The 21,131-nt window shown below is 40.5% G+C and overlaps 1 protein-coding gene and 1 long non-coding RNA gene across 5 annotated transcripts in view; both read left to right on the top strand.

Moving 5' to 3' along the window:
- Positions 1–99: 99 nt before the first annotated feature.
- On the top strand, positions 100–6,304 carry LOC124884881. Its single transcript, XR_007042540.1, has 3 exons — positions 100–275; positions 588–681; positions 5,732–6,304. It is a non-coding gene; the product is annotated as an uncharacterized LOC124884881 (long non-coding RNA).
- A 4,033-nt stretch (positions 6,305–10,337) lies between these two features.
- nrd1a (nardilysin a (N-arginine dibasic convertase)) overlaps positions 10,338–21,131 on the top strand; it is a 42,211-nt gene continuing 31,417 nt past the window's right edge. The window contains exons 1-4 of one of the 4 annotated variants that reach the window (XM_047345316.1): positions 10,338–10,450; positions 10,865–11,191; positions 12,874–13,096; positions 19,541–19,622. In XM_047345316.1, coding sequence (XP_047201272.1) covers positions 11,016–11,191; positions 12,874–13,096; positions 19,541–19,622 — 481 coding nt within the window. In that variant the 5' untranslated portion in view covers positions 10,338–10,450; positions 10,865–11,015. The other 3 variants (XM_047345318.1, XM_047345317.1, XM_047345315.1) reach the window with 3 other exon arrangements.

Here is a 21,131-nt window from a genome sequence, read left to right as displayed (position 1 = left end):
TTTATTCATTTCTTCCCTTGCCCTTAAGCACCTATATGGATTTCGCCTAAAAAAGGAAAGAAATAACGATGTTTGTTACCATGGCGACTTGGTGCCAGTTGTCTTTGGCTGCAGAGGAAACGGTGATGACTTTTTAGGAGGAAGAAGTGTTTGCAGCAAGGCCCAAAAGTCTGCGTGAACTTCCTCTAAACGCGAGTGAGGTGGCGCAAACAGATGCAGCGGAGGCAACCCACCACTTACCCAAAGGCGGACAAGCTTGTTTGGGGACCTAAATGGTATTTGATATGGGACCCTTCTAGCTACCACTACTCACCACAGCTCAACTGAACTCCTTTATGTCATCCATGTTTTGTTTGTGTAGTATACCGGTTCATTTAAATGATTTAGAATATCATTGGAAAGCACAAAAAGTGAAACTCATAATTACTATTGTTTATTTTGATGATTATGGCTTAAAACTAAAAAAGGAAACAGTTTTTCAGGAAATTAGAACATGGCATAAGATGGATAAAAATGATTTTTAACACATATGTTAATTTGTGGCCTTGTCATTCAAATGGAAGCCTGCTGACATAACATTTTTCAAGTCAACAGTGATTGATGCAAAACCTTAGAACCCAGAAGAGAGCAATCGTTGAAAAAAAGCAACAAGAAGAGTTGCAGTTTGCCACAGGCCACGAGGTAAAGGAGCTCTCATTAGATGAAAAGTTGAACTATTTACCCCACATGAAAACACTGTGACTCACCCTGAACACATTAGCCCCACCAGTAAACAGGATGGTGGCAGCATTATGCTGTGGGGATGTTTTATGTTCAGCAGAAACAGGGAACTGGATCAGACTGGATGGAAAGAGGAATGGAGCTAAAAACAGGCAAATCCTGGAAGAAAATCTTAGTGTGCTGAAGACTTGAGGCTTTGGTACAATGGAGTGACCCAGTCAAAGTCCAGACGTACATTCACTGGCCACTTTATTAGGTACACCTTGCTAGTACCGGGTTGGACCCCCTTTTGCCTTCAGAACTGCCTTAATCCTTTGTGGCATAGATTCAACAAGGTACTGGAAACATTCCTCAGAGAGTTTGGTCCATATTGACATGATAGCATCACACAGATGCTGCAGATTTGTCGGCTGCACATCCATGATGTGAATCTCCTGTTCCACCACATCCCAATGGTGCTCTATTGGATTGAGATCTGGTGACTGTGGAGGCCATTTCAGTACAGTGAACTTATTGCCATGTTCAAGAAACCAGTCTGAGATGATTGGTGCTTTATGACATGGCGCGTTGTCCTGCTGGAAGTAACCATCAGAAGGTGGGAAGACTGTGGTCATAAAGGGATGGACATGGTCAGCAACAATACTCAGGTAGGCTGTGGCGTTGACACGATGCTCAATTGGTACTAAGGGGCCCAAAGTGTGCCAAGAAAATATCCCCCACACCATTACACCACCACCACCACCCTGAACCGTTGATACAAGGCAGGATGGATCCATGCTTTCATGTTGTTGACGCCAAATTCTGACCCTACCATCTGAATGTCGCAGCAGAAATCGAGACTCATCAGACCAGGCAACGTTTTTCCAATCTTCTATTGTCCAATTTTGGTGAGCCTTTGCGAATTGTAGCCTCAGTTTCCTGTTCTTAGGTGACAGGAGTGGCACCTGGTGTGGTCTTCTGCTGCTGTAGCCCATCCACCTCAAGGTTCGACGTGTTGTGTATTCAGAGATGCTCTTCTGCATGCCTTAGTTGTAACAAGTGGTTATTTGAGTTACTGTTGCCTTTCTATTAGCCCGAACCAGTCTGGCCATTCTCCTCTGACCTCTGGCATCAACAAGGCATTTGCGCCTACAGAACTGCTGCTCACTGGATATTTTCTCTTCTTTGGACCATTCTCTGAGATGGTAGTGCGTGAAAATCCCAGTAGATTAACAGTTTTTGAAATATTCAGACCAGCCCGTCTGGCATCAACAACCATGCCACGTTCAAAGTCACTTAAATCACCTTTCTTTCCCGAGTCTGATGCTCGGGTTGAACTGCAGCAGATCGTCTTGACCATGTCTACTTGCTTAAATGCATTGAGTTGCTGCCATGTGGTTGGCTGATGAGAAATATGCGTTAACAAGCAGTTGGACAGGTGTACCTAATAAAGTGGCCAGTGAGTATAAAACCAACTGACAATCTTTTGTCATAACATGAAAAACTTTGTATAGTTTTCTTTATAGAAAAACTGAAAAAAAACTTGTATAATTTTTATTCCAATTCACAATTGCCCACTACTGTGTTGGTCCATCACATAAAATTCCAATAAAATACAATAAAGTTTGTGGTTGCAATGTGCCAAAGTGTGTAAAGGTACAACCAAATGTGTGTTTTTTGATTCAGAAAAGACTCACTTTTTGTGAGTGTTATTATTTTTTTTAAGTTAAGTGACACTTAACTTAAAAAAAATACACTTTTGTAAACCTAACTTTTGTGACATTCCCAGTGCTCTTTGAGGCCCTCTGCTGGAGTGGAGCTCTAAGCAACTGCCTAGTTCTCATTTGCCGTGGGTCGACTCGGCACTCACTTTGCCAACAGTAAATTTAGTTCCCTACTTAGGCTAATCACAACCTGCTAGGTGGTTGCTGCATCATCAAAACTGCCTCTAAGTGGTAGCTGAAGGGGCCCACAGAAGCCTAGGGTCTCCTCTTGGTCTCAATCAGACACATTGTAGCTCCAGATTGTTGAAAATATGCATTCGGAGACGTTCAAATAGCAGTCAACCAGTTTCACGGCTATAGAAAAAGATTTAATAACAACATGTCTTTCACGTTACTGAGCTGAAAGTTCAATTTTCAGTTCAATTTTACATTGATTTCTGCGTGCATTATGAGGTGAATCACCTTGAGGAAATGGAGAGGTGCATCTCTCCCTCTCTCCACTCCCCACCGTTTCCCCACCCTGTTCATCCCCTTTCTCTGTAGCAGTGGAAGGGAAAGCTCTCCCTGCAGATTCCTATCAGAAACAGTAACAGAGATGGTTCCAGTAATATAAGGGAGATGCAGAGAATAGTTATAGATTTTAGGGCTCTCAGGTGCATTAGTCTGTATTACAGCCTCCCCACAAGACTACTTAACACTTGCAGTGGAAACAAGCAGGCAGAAACAGAGCATGTATGTATGCATGGACACATGCACTTGTTGAGAGCACTTGACCACTGATGCACACGTTTGAATCATTTAAAACGTGCAGGAATGCTACGTTGCTGGTCTGAGGTCAACACACTTATCAAGGACATAAATATCAAAATAATTTGGCAATTCTAATAACTTATTTGAACTGATGTGTTTTTCCTTGATGGAAACGGTGATGGACTAGTAGACATCCTGGATTTGCGTATAATTTGTAAATTTCCACTAGGGTTGAGAACTGGGTCATAGCAGAATTTATAGTCAGCTTACTTTATCAATTTCCAATTTTTAGTGTGTTTTTGGGATAAAAATTCCTATTCTAGGTTTCAACATTCTAGCTGTTGATTAAAGCTGAGTTTGTAACATTTGGAATGTGCTTCTTCTTCATTACTTCTGTCACTTTGTGTAATGCACCAGTTAAACTGGCAGTAAAGCAATCCCTCAATATCATGCTGCCCCCATATGTTCTTAATTTGGAGAGCTTCGCTATGACTCCTTCAAATATGTGTTGTGATTGTGGCCAAAAAGCTCAATCGTTATCCCAGAACATGTTATCCAGAATACGTGCAGCCTTTTCATTTGGGGCTTGTGCTTCTTTTTTTGGTTGGTACCCTCTCAGTCCATGATGGTTAAGACAATAACACTGGTCTTCAAGTTTATGTAAGGCTTTTGCCTTGCTTGTTCCTGGGCTCTTTTCATTAAAGCACCCTATTCTCTTTCATCTGAAGGTGACAGTTTGGGTCTCATGGTCGAAACTTAGTCGTACCAGAGGTTTCAACAGGAAAAACACATGTTAGAGCTGGGTTTGGATTGGATTAGGCATAAAGCTTTTGGCTATGCCCACAACTATCACCCCCATAAGAAAGATTTTTGTTTAGGTTATTCAAGAACACAGGAAGCCCAAACTCTGAACTATTATAGCCTTGAATGTGCTGGAACGCCAGTGTCACTCTCGAGAGTGAAGTGAACGTTTTCATCAGCGTGGACTGAGAGGTTGCTGATCAAGACAAAAGAACCTGCTCCAAAATTAACGCTTTCGATCTTGACTGAAATTTGCAATTTGCTTCACAGACAAGTCAAATTGCCCTCTGGCGAGAGGTGTTGTCAGATGAGACCGACAGGGCTATTTAGCCTTAGTGTCAATAAGTATGCTTAGAGGAGTCAAATCACGGTTTCCAAACCTAAGAAGACTGTGCCAGCTATCAAGCATGGTGGTGTTAGCATCATGTCATGGAGCTATTTTGCTTTCAGAGGCACTGGTGCACTTCACAACAGGGAAGGGATAATGGAAGGATTACCTCAAAATTCTTCAACAGCAGCAGGCTTAGACACAACTGGACATGAAGCTTGTAATGACCACAGCCTGAACCATGTTGAAAATTTGCGTACTATGATTAAACATCAGTTGGGTGGCAAAAGTTGATGATGTACTTGAGCTTTACAACTTTTAATAAGAAGAGAGGGTGAATATTGAGCCAGAATTGTGCAAAGATCTTGCCGATCCCTAAAAAATTATTTGGGGCATTTATCTTAACATTGGTGGTGATGTGAGTAAATAGTTGCACCTTTATGCTTTTGACCCTGTGTAAAATAGAGAAATATGCAATAAGTAAAGTTCTAATTTTCTGCTGTATAACCTACTTCTGCAATAAAAGTTCAAATGTTTCAATAATTGCCCAAAAACAGTATGATTTTCATGCCCATGAGTAGGTATGATTCTGCCACTGTATATAAAAATACAGCAATTACTTCTGCTTAAGCATGGAAAAATCACCAATTTGAGCTCATGCAGAATTTACCATATAAAGCAGGAATGAGCAACTCCAGTCCTCAAAGGCTGGTGTCCTGCAACTTTTAGATATGTCCCTGTTCCAGCAAACCTAAATCAAATGGCTGAATTACCTTTTCAGTATGCAGCGAGTTCTCCAGAGTCTTGCTAATCATAAAATTATTTAATTCAGGTGTAATGGAGCACGGACACATCTAAAGGTTGCAGGACATCTGCCCTCGAGGACTGGAGTTGCCCATCCCTGATATAGAGAATCTGTTGGAGAATGATTGACTTTGCTCACCGTGGTGACGCTGTTGAACCATGGAGGCTCCCTAAATGAAGAAAACAAATGGAGAGGAACTGAAAGACGATGGTTATCAGATCCCATCAGACACCTGCGTGCCTTTTCTTCAGAGGCAGGAGCCGCTCTGAGGACATAAAGTAGTTTTTCAGGGGGGGAGTGTTGACCGGGCCTCTAAAGTAGGGGATCTATTTATAATGGCCTAGTGCTGTCTCTGGAGCTGTCCAGTGCTGAAATGGATGGGGATTCATGCTGTTTCATTTCAACCACATCTCTTTTCTTCCTCCTCCGCCTCTTCCTCCTGACTGAATAATTTCTTTCTGATAATACTCAGATTCTTTATATTTCTCACCCCTTTCTTGTTTTCTTTTATCTCCTCCCCTCATTTCCCTTCCATACTTTTACTCTCCTGTGGATTCTTATTAATTTGGACTGATTTCCTCCCCACACTTTCTTTGATTCAATTCACTTTGTTTCCCTCTGCAGACTCGCTCCATCTTCCTCTTCCACCGAGGACACATTGCAAAAAGTGGTCATCTCAGTTTTGTGGCTCTCTCCAATTATGTTCTTGTTCACAAGATATCCTTCGGGATGCATGAGTGCACACACACTCGAGACTTGAGGGCAAGGCAACATGTCGAGAGGAGAGGAAGACATGGATTGTTCTTCTTCTCCACCAATCCACGGATGTCCTTTAAAAATCTTATTAAAGCTACATGTTGTTCTCATACTCCTATGGGTCCCTGAATGCATGCTTAGGTTCCTTTAGGGGTCTTCACCGGCCCTCCCAGTGTTTTGTTACTAAGGAGGCTCAGGCATGATAGAGAGAGGAAGAAGGACATGCAGCATTCTTCTAGTAAAAGGAGTGCTACGTTTTTTACATTTTGACATACTATAGTATACTTGCAGTCAGACTATGTTGGCAGATTAGTGTACTTAATGTTATCTATTTTGAAAGAACCATTTTTGTAAAGTATATTTTAATTTAACTTAAATTGTGGTATATTTATTTATTTATTGTAAATTTTTGTGTGCAAAAGTGGATCAACTGCAAACATAATAAAGTAGTAGTGCATGGCTGTTTATTTAAATATCTACTTTTTTCTACTGTTACTCTTGCTTTTAATTTGTAAGAAATATGCCTTGGCAGCACTTTATTAAGGTAATAATCTAGCCTTTTATACCTGCACCTCATTCCAGTTAAAGTAAATTTATACTTCATTACCTAATTACTGATACACTTCATTACTTAATGCATTATTTAGAGTTTAACAAAAAATATTACCAGTACACTAAAGCCAAATGGTACAATTTCCCTGCCAATATGATGTATAAGTAGCTATTTGCATACTCTATGCATGTGTCTTGAGACAGTAGTAAGTGTGCTTTTTAAAGTAATACATAATTCTTTAAAATACAATGCTGTGAAAAACTAGTTACCTCCTGACAGATTTCTACAGCATTTGCTTTTTTGCTATACATGTAAATAAAAAAAAATGTATTGTCAGACAACGATAACCAGAGTAAATGCAAATGCAGTTTTCAAATTATTTCATTTATCAAGGGAGAAAATGTTATCAAAACCAACTTGACTCTGGGTGAAAGAATTATCAACCCCATTGTAAAAATCACGATTTTTGCTGTGATGAACCACATGAATTAAACTTTCGTTTAATTTTATTCACTTCAGTGAACCACAGTAAAATACATTATCCACAAATGAAAAAAAACATGGAACAAAGGTGGTGAATCTACGCAGAAGTGGCCATTGTACAAAAGTAACTGAAAGAGTGTAAAGATGACTTATCAAGGGGATCTTAAAAGAACCCAGACAAAAATTCTGAGGTACTGAAAGCCTCACTTGCATAAGTCAGAGTTCATGATTCAACCAATCTGTTTAATGATCTGAAGCATTTAACTGTGACAATAAAGCAAAATAGAGGGCATTTATCAGGAGGCAAATACTTTTTTACAGCCCACTATGAAGAGTAGTAACAACAGTATGTATTCTTTTAAATATACCGAAATATTCTTAAAATACACTTAAACAATTGTACAGAATTTTAGCTTAAAGACTCTTTGCAAATATTTTAAAACATAATACAATTACATTTTAAATGTGTTAAAGCAGATTTATTTTCAATAGGATTTTTCTATAAGAATAGAAGAAAGCAAGTAAAGGAGGAGAGGGGCAGATGGAGGGAGGGGAAATAAACAGACTGGCTGTGGGAGAGAGAAGACAATGAGCAGTGGGCATTTGAGGTTTCATGAGATGTGGAGGAGGATGAGGACGGCCAGGAGGGCAGGTGGTTCTGTCATTAGCTCCAGATTAAAGCAGAGGGCAACTCCAGAGGACTCACCTCTGATTCACACAGTAGTTCTGCAGGCAAGGACAAGCCTCCTGGGAGACACTGAACACATGAACACATGTGAGCGCACATGCTGGAGACGCTGTAGTGATTCATAGGATTACCCACAGGCCCATGATTACACACATAAATACACACATATAGCTACAGAACACCCCCTCCTCATTTACACCGTGACTCACAAGAACATGTTGACTCCCACACACACACATGATCTCTCACAGACACACACATCATTGCACCACTTAATCAAATCTCCTGTTTTAATTAGGATTCAAATCAGTTGCCATGGGAACCTTGCCCCCTTGGAGTCTGAAAGGTAAGGCTCTGTTGTTTTTTCCCCCACCGCCTCCAGTGACTCTGCGAGAAGCTGTCCGAGGAGGGGACGAATACATAATATCTACAGTGATTGAGCCGGCTGCGTTCTCCAATACATTTTGCACACGGACACAATTTTTCTGAGGGGGCCTGAGGTAGCAAATCTGAACTTCAATTTGGCCTCAGTCACAAAGAGGTGCAGAGGAATGGGGGAAAAATACACGGAATTACGATGGCTCACGCTGCTATTCCTGATGATACAACATATTCGCTCATGAAAAGGGCATGCGCTGGCATTAAGAAGAGGAGGGTTTTGGTTTGCAGAGGCTTGTCCAATCAATCGGTGACACTCTGAAAGTTTTCACATGGCAGGGCAGATAAAAGCCTTTTTGCACAGCTCATATAGGTTGGTTTTCCTTCCTATTACAGCAGCCATGCTTTCAACAAGCTTTGTGCTTGCATGCATGTCCTACAACTTGGCTCTGCAAAGTGTGAGAGGCTTACTGATCAAAAGAATGTGTTTGACAAAACCTTATACAGTTCACTTCAAGAATATTCACACAGTTTGAACTTTGAACTAGAGTGTTACAAATTCAATTTTTTGTGTATTTTTGGGGGTTTTATGTGATAGATATACATTAAATAGTGTGTAATTATGTTGTGGAAGGAAAATTATTTATGCTTTTCAAAGTCATTGTTCAAAAATTGGAAAATTGTGACATCCCTTTAAATTCTGATTCTTTTATTCTAGTAGTCCTAAATAAAATAAAGTCACTGGTTGCAAAGCATTCTTTTGATAAATAAAGCTGTTTTGTGAAGGCCTCAGATCAAACATGATGCCACTGCATTCTGCTGTGGGGATATTTTTTTCTGTTCTTCATGGAAGCTGGTCAGAGTTATAGGAACATAAATTCAGCTAAATAGTGGGCAATCATGGAAGAAAGCCTTCTAAAAGCCCAAAAACACTTCAAACTGGGCAGAGGTTCACCTTCCAGCTGGATAACATCCCTAAACATCCAGCCAGAGCTACAATGAAATGATATGAATCAAATCACATTCATGTGTTAGAATGGCCCAGTCAAAGTCCAGGCCTAAATCCAATTTAGAATCTTTGGCAAGACATTTGATCTTCACAGAATCTCTTTAGCTAATCAGACTTAGCTTGAGCAGTTTGGCAAAGAAGAGTGGGCAGAAATTTAAGCCTTTAGATGTGCAAAGCTGGTGCGACATACTCCAAAAGGCTTGCAGGTGTGAAACTTTGTATTATATGATATCTCTTTAGCTTGTCAGCAGTTCTAACATTCGTGTTAATATTAATCAGACTAAGGAAATATTTATTCAGTGACTAATGCCAGAGCTCTGTTTAAAGCGATGTGGAGGCTTTAGTGTTAACACTAGTGTTTCATCTCACTTGCTGATAAGACGAGCCAGAGGCTTATCGTAAAAAGACTGGATGAGAAAAGCTCAAAGTGCAGCCGAGCCGTGCCACCTTCATCCGTCCCGAAAGCCGTAATATCAGCTCAGGTGAAGGCTGGACGTGATGAATTAAACGAGGAGAGGATGCCAAGCGAAAGCCATTAGGATACAAGAACTCGGGCGTTTGTCTGGCTTGCCGGTTGTCATGGTTGCAGTGTTTATCACCTCTTTCTGCCAACACCGGCCCAGGGGCAAATCAGATTGGCTTCAGACTGAGAGAGGGAGAGAGAAGGAGACGGTGAGTGAGGGGGAGGACATATTGGCACAGCAGAAGGGTGAAATGCCAACACTCTGCAGAGTGAAGGCTGAAGAAGAGCACTGGACAAATGTCAATGTGGCTCATTCATGATAAGAGTGTGTTTCCATCCATTTGACTCAGATTTGAGGATTGAGACACAATTTGTTTACTACCCCAAAGGCTCTTTCCGTTTTGCTGAATTAATGCATTTACAGATCTTCAGCAGATGTGGAAACGCTTTCTGGAAGATCTTGAAGTTCAATGAAAAACAGCATTATTAACCTATTGTAGATGTACAGAGAGCAATCTAATAGGAAAATAAAACCTCCCATCCCCTGTGGCTTATGCCTGCCACCTACCGGCCAAAAAGCATCCAGGCCTAAACCTTTGACAAATGTAAGGAAAAGGTCTGGAACAGAGCATAACTGTCAGTTCCAACAGGGGAAATCTCACAACAACATTAATATCATCTTCAACTCTCCCAAGCTGATTCAGATTCCTAAAGGATCAATTATAACATTAACCGGGAATGACAAGAGGCCGGCAGGACATTTTCAATCAGGCATCCATAATAGGTAACAGATGGCATCGCCTTGTCGCCGCTGCCTGTCCCATCTCTGAGCACTACAATGACACCACTGCTGACTGCCAGGCGCACACGTGGGAACACATTAGCCACGCCCCCTTTATTCTGTAAAGCCAATCGGTGTACGTCGTCAGATGCTCTCAGCCAATCACAGCGCTTCTTATTGAACAAACCGGAATTGACATGATGCCGACATCCTGCTAACAGCAAGGAGGAAGGTATGGATGCCTTATCAACACGCTGGCTTGGTTAATCGTATAAAAGTTCTTATTACTGGCCAACAGTTTTTCCAGTAGTTTTTTTTTTTTACATCTGTTTAGCTTTCTCTCCAAGCAGAGGTGTTGCTTTTGGTACACTAAGCTACATCTCCTGCTCTGTGTTGTGTGTTTTTGTAGCGCAGAGGTGGGTGGTTTGTTTCAGGGCGGTCAGGCTGGGTTGGATTTTAGCTGACATCAAATTGAATAGGGCGAAAGCACCAGACAGCCGCTTTGAATAGCTGAATTGTGCTGGTAGGTTTGGCTTTGTGTATGTGAAAGTCTAGGTTTCCACCTTTTATCTCTTATGTCATATCAAACGTCCCGTTAAATGTTTCTGTTTACATTATTTTTATTTGTTTGTTATTTTTTTTTTAGCTGAAGGGTCTTCATCATTGCCCTGTCCAGGCTGACACGGCTTGTTGCAGCGTTTAGAGCTAAATCCCAGTTGACAGCGAGCTGTCCTGTTGTTTACAGCCGCGCTCTGCTGTCAGCCCGCTGTGCCAAAGCCTCGCCACCTTTGCCGAGGATGCCGCAAACAAAGAAGTCAAGAAACAACCCGGCGGCTGACTCTCCGGGCTTGGTCCAGGCGGAGGCCCTGGCTTGCCGTGAGGAGAGCGGGGCTGCAGGGGGTGATGGAGGAGGAGAGGACAATGTTGGAGACATTGAGATCATCAAGTCACCCAGCGACCCTAAGCAGTACAGGTACGAAGCTTTTCTGTGACGTTTTCTCTTAGTGAATTGCAGCATTCCACATCACCATAATGAACCTTTTCCTATTTTTGTCGTGCTACAACCATGAATCTCAATGTATTTCAGGGCATAGACCAACACATAGTGGTTATGCATTTGCATTCATTAAGGAAAAGCAACCCACAGCATGATGGTGCCACCCCTATGTTTCACTTTGGGGATGGTGTCTTTAGGTAGATGTGCAACATAGTGTTTTGCATAAAAGTCAAAAAGTTGGTCTCATCTGACCAGAGCACCCTTTACATCTGTCTGCTGTGTCACCAGCATGGCTTGCTTCAAATTTTAACTAGGACTTCTTAAAGCTCTCTTTCAACAAAAACTTCATTCTTGCCAGTTGTGCTACTTTCTTCTGTTCAGTCCATCTTTTTCGACTGATGGACTGAACAGAGCTGTGTGGGATGTTGAAAGCTTGGGATATTGCTTTAAAACCTTACCCTGATTTAAACGTCCTCAAAACTTTCTCCTTGACCTGCCTGCTGTGCTCCTTGGTCTTCATGATGCTGGTGGTTCTTTAATGCTCTCTAACAAGCCTCTAAGGTCATGACACCTGTAGTTATTAGATTAAATTAATTAAATGGATTCTACTACCTTAATATGTGGCTACTGAAGGTTGTTGGTTGCACTGGTTGCATTTTATTTATGGCTAAGAAGTTAAAGTGGCTGAACACAAATAAAAGCCACATTTATGATTAATATTTTTTAAAGAAATAAATAATTTAATCTCTCTCTCTCTGTGTCTCTCTCTCTCTGTCTGTCTGTCTCTGTCTCTCTCTCTGTCTCTCTCTGTCTCTGTCTCTCTCTCTCTCTGTCTCTCTCTGTCTCTGTCTCTCTCTCTCTCTGTCTCTCTCTGTCTCTGTCTCTCTCTCTCTCTCTGTCTCTCTCTGTCTCTGTCTCTCTCTCTCTCTGTCTCTCTCTGTCTCTGTCTCTCTCTGTCTGTCTGTCTCTGTCTCTCTCTCTCTCTCTGTCTCTGTCTCTCTCTGTCTCTCTCTCTCTCTCTCTCTCTCCTATCCTATATTTTGAGGTGAATCACATCAATGCTGTGCTTTAAACAATTTGTCCTATAGACAGGACGTGCAAATAAGCAAAAGAAGATTTGGTTTGGGCTCAGCTGACTGACCTTTTCACCCCATGATAGTAGTCTGCCCTAGGTAGTGAGCCCAGACCTCACACCAAGCACTGCCTCTGTGTATAGCTTTTAGGGTTTTAGTCTATTTCCTGTCACAATGTTTAATTTAGTTTTATATTCCCTAAAATCTATCAAGAAGTGTTATTTTCTCTGTTCATAAATGTATTGACAAAATAACCCAGGTCTAACCCCAATCCACAAATGATATTCAGCTTCTCCTCCAGCTGGATCAGTATGTTGTTATTATTGTTCTCTGATGATCTGATTTCATGCTTAAAGCACACATCAGTGCCCCAGGCCTCCATAGTGCATAGTCTGAAAATGTGCTACTGAAAAAAAAGTGCCGAACAACCCTCAAAGGGTTCAAGATGCATCCTTCACAGTAATACATGATTTAACAGCCAGCTCAAAATCTGACAAGAGAAAAAAAAAAATCTACAAAAGCGTTGATGCTGTAGTTCCTCAAAGGTCGTTGTGTGGTTTAACCTTTTAGTTTTATTCTCCTCAGATACATCGTTTTGGACAACGGCCTGCAAGCTCTGCTCATCTCCGATTACAGTGGGCCTGTGACATCAGAAGATGATGACTTGGATGAAGAAGAAGAGGAGGATGATGAAGAAGAGGAGGATAAGGATGAGTCTGGTGGTGAAACAGGGGATGAGAATGATGAGGATGAGGGCAGTGAGGTCGAGGAGGACTTTAAAAAGAAGAAAGGAAATGCGGAGAAACAGGTACTACACTGGTGTTTTGCTGGAGAGCCTCTGTTAGGCTTTAGCAGGCTGAACAAATGCTGAACATCCCTTGAGTTTTCCTTTAAAGGGCATATATAATTTTACAACTCTTTTCAGCTTAGTTTGTGAAAAACAAGTGTGAAAGAGGAAAAACTGAGCACAAGCTAGCAGAGAAGACAGCTGAAAGTTGAAGGGGACTGGCAAAGTTTCGCTTTAAATGCCAAACTCGGGCAGGAATGCATAATACATAACCCAAAACTAACGTGGTGAAACCAAAGTCTCCATTTTGAATTAGATTTTATAAAGATTAGGATTTATATGACAGTTCATCCAGTGATGAGGATGAAGACAGATGTTGTATTAGCATTAGCTTGGATACCTAACAAACCGGTATCCTCTGGAGGGATTTAAAAGTACCCTGTTGCTAGTCACTAACTACGGTGCTAAATGACAGCTTGTGACAACATTTCTATTTTGATCTGGAATCTTTCAAATAGATTAAATTATTTTCCTTTTCTGACCAGTGTTGTTTGACTGATGTGCAAAAGGATGCATTTTCATGTTCACTTAGCGAACCATGCAGTGATTGTGCAAGTCTCACTTTTCTCCCCCTAATTAATTCATGTTTTATTCATGAGAGTTAGATGCACTACAAAATGTAGTTATTAAGTCATTATTCCAGCGACGTCTCACACACCTCAAATCCTATTAGTCCATCTGGAGTTAGCTTAGGGTATATTCACACCAGGAAAGTCCTTTGGTCCGCTTGTTAGGTCCGGACCAAAAGCGAACTTTATTTTTCTCATTTGGTTCGGTTTGTTTTCACATTGTACTTTTTGCAAGTGAACTATTACTTGTAAACAAAGCCTTGCGGGTGACGATCATTGTTCCCATTGGACAGACATGACGGGGGCGGGACAGAGCACAGACCTGGAAATTTAGGAAAACAGCTGTAGATGTGTACCTCTGTTCTGCATATGTATGCTGTTATTACAGCTGCAATATTATTGTGAGAGTCCAGAGCAGCTCATTCAACTCAGACTTTGAGACGTTCTATTTATAATTTTGGAACCCCGTCGGAGAATGCGTGCTGAATGCCGACGTTCTCTACGTGCCTTGTCCCACAGCAAGCCAGTAGCGTTGCTAAGCAACACACAGCTTATCAGGTATGATTACCTTACAACACACACCTTTGCTACCAGCTACGGTGGCTTTAATTTTATTTAATTTCCCTTTGGGATTAATAAAGTATTTTTGAATTTAATTGAATTGAATTTTTATGTCCACGCTTTTTGTAGTTGGTTCGGATCGGGGCCGGTTTGTATTCCGACCATAAGCGAACCGCACCAGAGTCCGTTTGGAAGCGGACCGAGACCACCTCAAAACTTGGGTCGTTTGGTCCGGACCAGGGTTCGCTTGAGTGTATTCACACCTGCACAAAAGGCCCGCACCAAGGGGGGAAACGAACTCTGGTCCGTTTAAAGCCGACCAAAAGTGGCAAGTGTGAATACACCTTTAAGCACATGTCATTTTGCCATAAAAGTTCACATAAAACTGAAGCTACACATGTGATGGGAGAAAGGGAAATTAAAACACTGCAGTCAAAAATGCTCTCCTTCATTTGGCTCAGACACAATGGGAAAAAAAGACTCAGTTGAAGCTAAGCAGTTAATTAAGGCCAGAGAGATTATTGATTTAAGATAATCTATGAAGACGTTTTGTACCACATACTGTTTACTTCAATCTCAAGCCACCAATCCTCGCTTACCCATAATTCCTGTATAGATGACCTTAGTATTAAAAAATGCTCACTCCATCCTTTTCCAGTGTTGCGCAGCCAGTGAAAAAGATCATTTTGTTTTTGATCTAGCAAACAGCTTGTCATTTGAACAATAATCAGATACTCGGGGCATTCAGATGACACACCATCATCCATATATGGTACTACCTTTCTTCAAGAGAGGAGGGGCTTCAAGGCTGTTTTCTTATAAATTTACTTATCTGCTTTAAAAAAACAAAACAATGGGAAGGCTGATTATGATTTATTCATTTTTTATGTTTTTCATAGGTTGTTTATTCACAGGTTTTAGGGCTCTTAAATGTAATATTTACCCATTTAAAAATATGTATTTTGAATAAAATTAAGAACAGACTAGAATTCATTTGACTGTGCTTATAAAGAAAAACTGTTCATGGCATTGTTGATGCAGAATTCCTAACTTTCCAACTTTTCTGCAGCTTTGAGCTCCATTCTTGTTGCTTCTTAAAGTTCACATTATATTTTTAATTCCCGCAGTGGGTCCAATTAAGGCCCCTAATGCATAATTCAACAACTCCATTTAAGTACTTGTTTGAAAAACAACAGTCAGTTCATGCGGTGCAAAATTACTCTGAACAATGAAACAAAAGAACATTGAAAATATGGTCGAAGCTCTTAAGACACAGAGATTTCAACATTTTCCAGCAAATTTCAAAAACTGATCCTTAAAAGTGAAACCTGGCAGCCATACATGAGACTAGTTCTGTTTACCCTCGGACCAACACTGCTTCCTAACTACATTTTTGAATTAATTAAAGATGCTTATCTAAAACATTGGATGAATTTTAGCAAACCAAAAAAACAGCACTTTTGGTGTCTAGCCTTAAACCATGAATATAAATTGCCATATTACTGTATTTCTTTACTTTAAGGTAAAGTCAGGCATTGGGTTTATACTAAAAATGTCACAAAAATAATACGTTTGCCTGGGATCACTTGTAAGAATTTTAACACGCTGTGTTTCGCTGACAGATGATGCAACATGTGGCTCCTTGCAGAAAAATGTTTTTTATATTTTTTTGGACCTGAACTGTTATTGAGGATTTTTCTTCTTTTTTTTCTTTAACTCATCTTTTTTTGTTGTATTTCACAGCAAAATTCAACAGGCAACAAGAATTGGGTGCACATGTTTTAATTTTATTGTAGACTTTCTCCAATGCACATGGGGGAAAAGTTTACATGCAGGTGGAAATCTGTTCATACTACACTCCCTTCATTATTTGATTCATTGTCTTTTAGGAAGTTGCAGACAAATGATGTTCTTTTTCTAGCGATCAATAAAGTTTTGGCATAGATCATGCTGGTGGGTAAAGGTCCTTCAAATTGGTTGGTGTCCTGGCAAGGACTTTGTTTTTAAGTATAGTCAACAAATTGTCAGGATGGTTGAGGTCTGGGTGAAACGGGCCCATAGCATGATGCTTCCACCACCATGCTTGACAACACCTACAGGTTTTAAAGCTTCACCTTGACTCCTCCAAACATTCATCGATTATTGAGCCCAAATTGTTTAATCTTTTTCATCTAACCAGATTTTGTTTTCTCCAGAAGGCATTTGGGTTTTGGATGGCTTACATTAAGGCCTTCCCAACTTGCCAGCCTCCGTCTCATTAAAAATGTGTTGGCTATGCTTTAAAGTTGGGTCTGTGGTAGGAAATCTAGGCTACCGTTTCTGATGGGAGGAAAACATGAAGCCAGAGTTACACTAGAAGATTGTCGATGGCTACCTAAAGCTTGTGGTCAAGTTGCAGCCTTCAAAGGGATATTTAATCAAATATTGGTGGGGGTGTATGTAATTCTTGCTGGGTCCTGAAAAATCATTCCTATCCACCGTCACTGTGTGCTTGCACAGGGTGAATTTCCTGCGAAATCAATAATTCAATGTAATCAGCTTGGCTTCTTTTTGTATGGATACCGTTTTACCAACTGGCATAAGCTGAGTTTGACTGCATTGTAATATAACTGGTCAAATTGGAATGTATGTAATTGAATTTGAATATGTCTTCATGATTGGAATGTGTTGCATCGATTTTACAGAGGGCCAAAAGGGACAAAATTAAATGAATATATCACGAAATAAATAAATGTACCATTTATTTAATACGTCATTAAATAATGAAATATCAGGGATGCACAATATATCAGCATTGACATCTTTATCGGCCGATATTAGGCATTTTTTAACATATTGGTATCAGTCAGATAAGAAAAACTGGGCCGATATTAATAACCATATATTTAATAGAAATGCATATTTATTACCATGTTGTTGATGTTTGTATAAATGTTTCTGGAGGGGGAGGCGGTTGGCCATGTGGTATATGTTTGGGCATGTGATAGTGATGCAATGCAGGACTGTGGGGTGTTTAACTGAAGCAGAGAAGCAATGTCAGTGCTGTGGTTGTTTTTTTATGGTGTTGAAAGGGTAGTGAGATATACAGGTCCTTCTCAAAATATTAGCATATTGTGATAAAGTTCATTATTTTCCATAATGTAATGATGAAAATTTAACATTCATATATTTTAGATTCATTGCACACTAACTGAAATATTTCAGGTCTTTTATTGTCTTAATACGGATGATTGTGGCATACAGCTCATGAAAACCCAAAATTCCTATCTCACAAAATTAGCATATTTCATCCGACCAATAAAAGAAAAGTGTTTTTAATACAAAAAACGTCAACCTTCAAATAATCATGTACAGTTATGCACTCAATACTTGGTCGGGAATCCTTTTGCAGAAATGACTGCTTCGATGCGGCGTGGCATGGAGGCAATCAGCCTGTGGCACTGCTGAGGTCTTATGGAGGCCCAGGATGCTTCGATAGCGGCCTTTAGCTCATCCAGAGTGTTGGGTCTTGAGTCTCTCAACGTTCTCTTCACAATATCCCACAGATTCTCTATGGGGTTCAGGTCAGGAGAGTTGGCAGGCCAATTGAGCACAGTGATAACATGGTCAGTAAACCATTTACCAGTGGTTTTGGCACTGTGAGCAGGTGCCAGGTCGTGCTGAAAAATGAAATCTTCATCTCCATAAAGCTTTTCAGCAGATGAAAGCATGAAGTGCTCCAAAATCTCCTGATAGCTAGCTGCATTGACCCTGCCCTTGATAAAACACAGTGGACCAACACCAGCAGCTGACACGGCACCCCAGACCATCACTGACTGTGGGTACTTGACACTGGACTTCTGGCATTTTGGCATTTCCTTCTCCCCAGTCTTCCTCCAGACTCTGGCACATTGATTTCCGAATGACATGCAGAATTTGCTTTCATCCGAAAAAAGTACTTTGGACCACTGAGCAACAGTCCAGTGCTGCTTCTCTGTAGCCCAGGTCAGGTGCTTCTGCCGCTGTTTCTGGTTCAAAAGTGGCTTGACCTGGAGAATGCGGCACCTGTAGCCCATTTCCTGCACATGCCTGTGCACGGTGGCTCTGGATGTTTCTACTCCAGACTCAGTCCACTGCTTCCGCAGGTCCCCCAAGGTCTGGAATTGGCCCTTCTCCACAATCTTCCTCAGGGTCCGGTCACCTCTTCTCGTTGTGCAGCGTTTTCTGCCACACTTTTTCCTTCCCACAGACTTCCCACTGAGGTGCCTTGATACAGCACTCTGGGAACAGCCTATTCGTTCAGAAATTTCTTTCTGTGTCTTACCCTCTTGCTTGAGGGTGTCAATAGTGGCCTTCTGGACAGCAGTCAGGTCGGCAGTCTTACCCATGATTGGGGTTTTGAGTGATGAACCAGGCTGGGAGTTTTAAAGGCCTCAGGAATCTTTTGCAGGTGTTTAGAGTTAACTCGTTGATTCAGATGATTATGTTCATAGCTCGTTTAGAGACCCTTTTAATGATATGCTAATTTTGTGAGATAGGAATTTTGGGTTTTCATGAGCTGTATGCCAAAATCATCCGTATTAAGACAATAAAAGACCTGAAATATTTCAGTTAGTGTGCAATGAATCTAAAATATATGAATGTTAAATTTTCATCATGACATTATGGAAAATAATGAACTTTATCACAATATGCTAATATTTTGAGAAGGACCTGTATATGATATATAATATCTGTTATCTGCCATAACAGCGATATCATCCTGAATTTTGATATTGGTGCATCGTTATTATATAATATTAAATAGTTAAATATACCTTTTTAAATAATTAAATATCTTTTTAATATAAATTCATAAAAATATATATATAATTATTTCACTCTATTTCATTGCTCCCATGCAGCACTGTCATAAAGAAACAATTGAAAATGTCAACCTGTCAAGCTCAGCGGGCGGTGCTAATGCTGATCCTGTGATCCTGTGGCAGCTTCCTCCACGCAGGACTGCAGTGAGCTCTGTCATGAACTGGTTAGAGATATTTTAGACCAAACTAGGGATATTGAAGCTGGAATTAACATGGCGTCTGTGCATTATGATTGTCTGTACTGAAACTGTAAATGACCAATGACCAACATGAAATCACTATTTAGGAAAAATAATATACGCTATTATACACAACAAGATATGTGATTACATTCTTTTTCCACGTTCACAATGCTGTTGTCTCTTTTTGTTATTTGACAATCTGACAATCAGGAGAAGTCTCTAATATAGTTTGATTTCTCTGTGTTTAAGTCTGCAGCAGCTCTGTGTGTCGGCGTGGGCAGCTTCAGCGACCCTAGCGACCTTCCCGGCCTCGCTCACTTTCTGGAACACAGTAAGTAATTAAGGCTGAAGAGTCCAGTCGAGTCTTTTCTTTTCTTTTCAGTTCCCCAGTACAAGCCTAAGACAGGAAAATTAAGGACTGATTTAGTGAGAAACAGTAAATCAGAACAGTGGCTTCTGTACATTTCATCCGCGTCATCAGTCAGGACATTTAAAACCGAAGTATCTTTGGTTTTGTGAGGCTATTATGAGATTTGGTCGATTCCGCCATATGTGGAGAAGTGAGCCTCAGTGCTTCCTTTATCAGGTTTATTTAATGTGAACCTTTCTCATTGAAGTGAAAGGTAACCCTGTCACATAATCCTTTGCTGCCACCACATTCAAAGCATTTTAATTTTTGTTCCTCCACACCTATTGGCAGACATGCAAATTAATATGGAGACTTGTGTCTACAGTTTTACTTTTGTGGCTTTTTGTGTTTTTATTTCTTATTGAATTATTATCTAGATGAAATAATTCATCTTTAGAACATATCTGTAGGGCCAACACTGCAAACCAGCATTAGATCCTTGTGTGAAATGTCAACTTCTCTTTGTTCAATGATTGCCTTTAAGGGTTTTCCTTTCTATGTTTCCTAGCCTCAATGGAACGTGTCATGGGTTTGTGGAAATATAGCACAGCTACTTGTACTTTAAGCAGATAGGAGGTTGCATCGTCTATATATTCTATAATCCCTTTGTTATGATGCCACTGACCCCAATTTTTAATTTACTCCAGGTAGATTTTGTTCCTCTATGTTGTAGTGCACCTTGTAATCCTGTTTTGTCAAGTTCAAGATCAGTTAACAGTATGTGACAACTCTCAGAATAACCCTCTCCTGGGGCCATGGTCATCCACTATAGGGGGGGAGGGTGTACGGGAGTGGGGTTCAAAGGGCATAAAATTAGCTTTCGGGCTTTTGTTGACCCACTTTTTCTGCTGCTTTTATTTGCATTCAACTCTTTAACTGCAAAAAACCAATTTAATACTCACAGATGCAAAACAATTTAGACAAAGTAAAAAAAAAAAAATCTTCATGTTTTGTTACAATTTCAAACCTCAGTTGATTATTTTGGGATATTATGTGACATGGCCAAGAAAAAAAATCTTTAAAGAGCTTTCATAGGTACAAATCTGAAAAGTGTGGCATGCCTATGTTTCATTTTCTCTGAGTCAAAGCTTTGTGAAATCCCCTTTTGCTACAATTAGTCTTTTTGCACAGAAGCTGATCGTTTTGACCATCCGTTTTTGCACAATAGCTCAAGCTTAGTCAGATTGGACAGTAATGTTTTCAGGTCTTGCAACAGGTTCTTAAGTGGATTTAGTTCTGCTGTTGGTCAAAGCACAATACAAATGCATAATCAGAGCTGTTTGCATTGCAACTTTGCACATAAAATGTAGCATTTATCTACTTTTGAAAACTCTCCCTTCTTTGCACTGCAGTCTGCTGTGGATGAGCATAGCGCAGCGTCATCGTTGCGGTTTGCAGCCTTTCTCTACAGGGTTCACCGCTGGGTCCCCC

Source organism: Girardinichthys multiradiatus, chromosome 19 (genome assembly GCF_021462225.1).
Source record: "Girardinichthys multiradiatus isolate DD_20200921_A chromosome 19, DD_fGirMul_XY1, whole genome shotgun sequence".
NCBI classification, from domain to species: Eukaryota; Metazoa; Chordata; class Actinopteri; order Cyprinodontiformes; family Goodeidae; genus Girardinichthys; species Girardinichthys multiradiatus.
The sequence above is the reverse complement of the archived record's forward strand: the minus strand, read 5'-3'. Positions and strand labels throughout refer to the sequence as shown.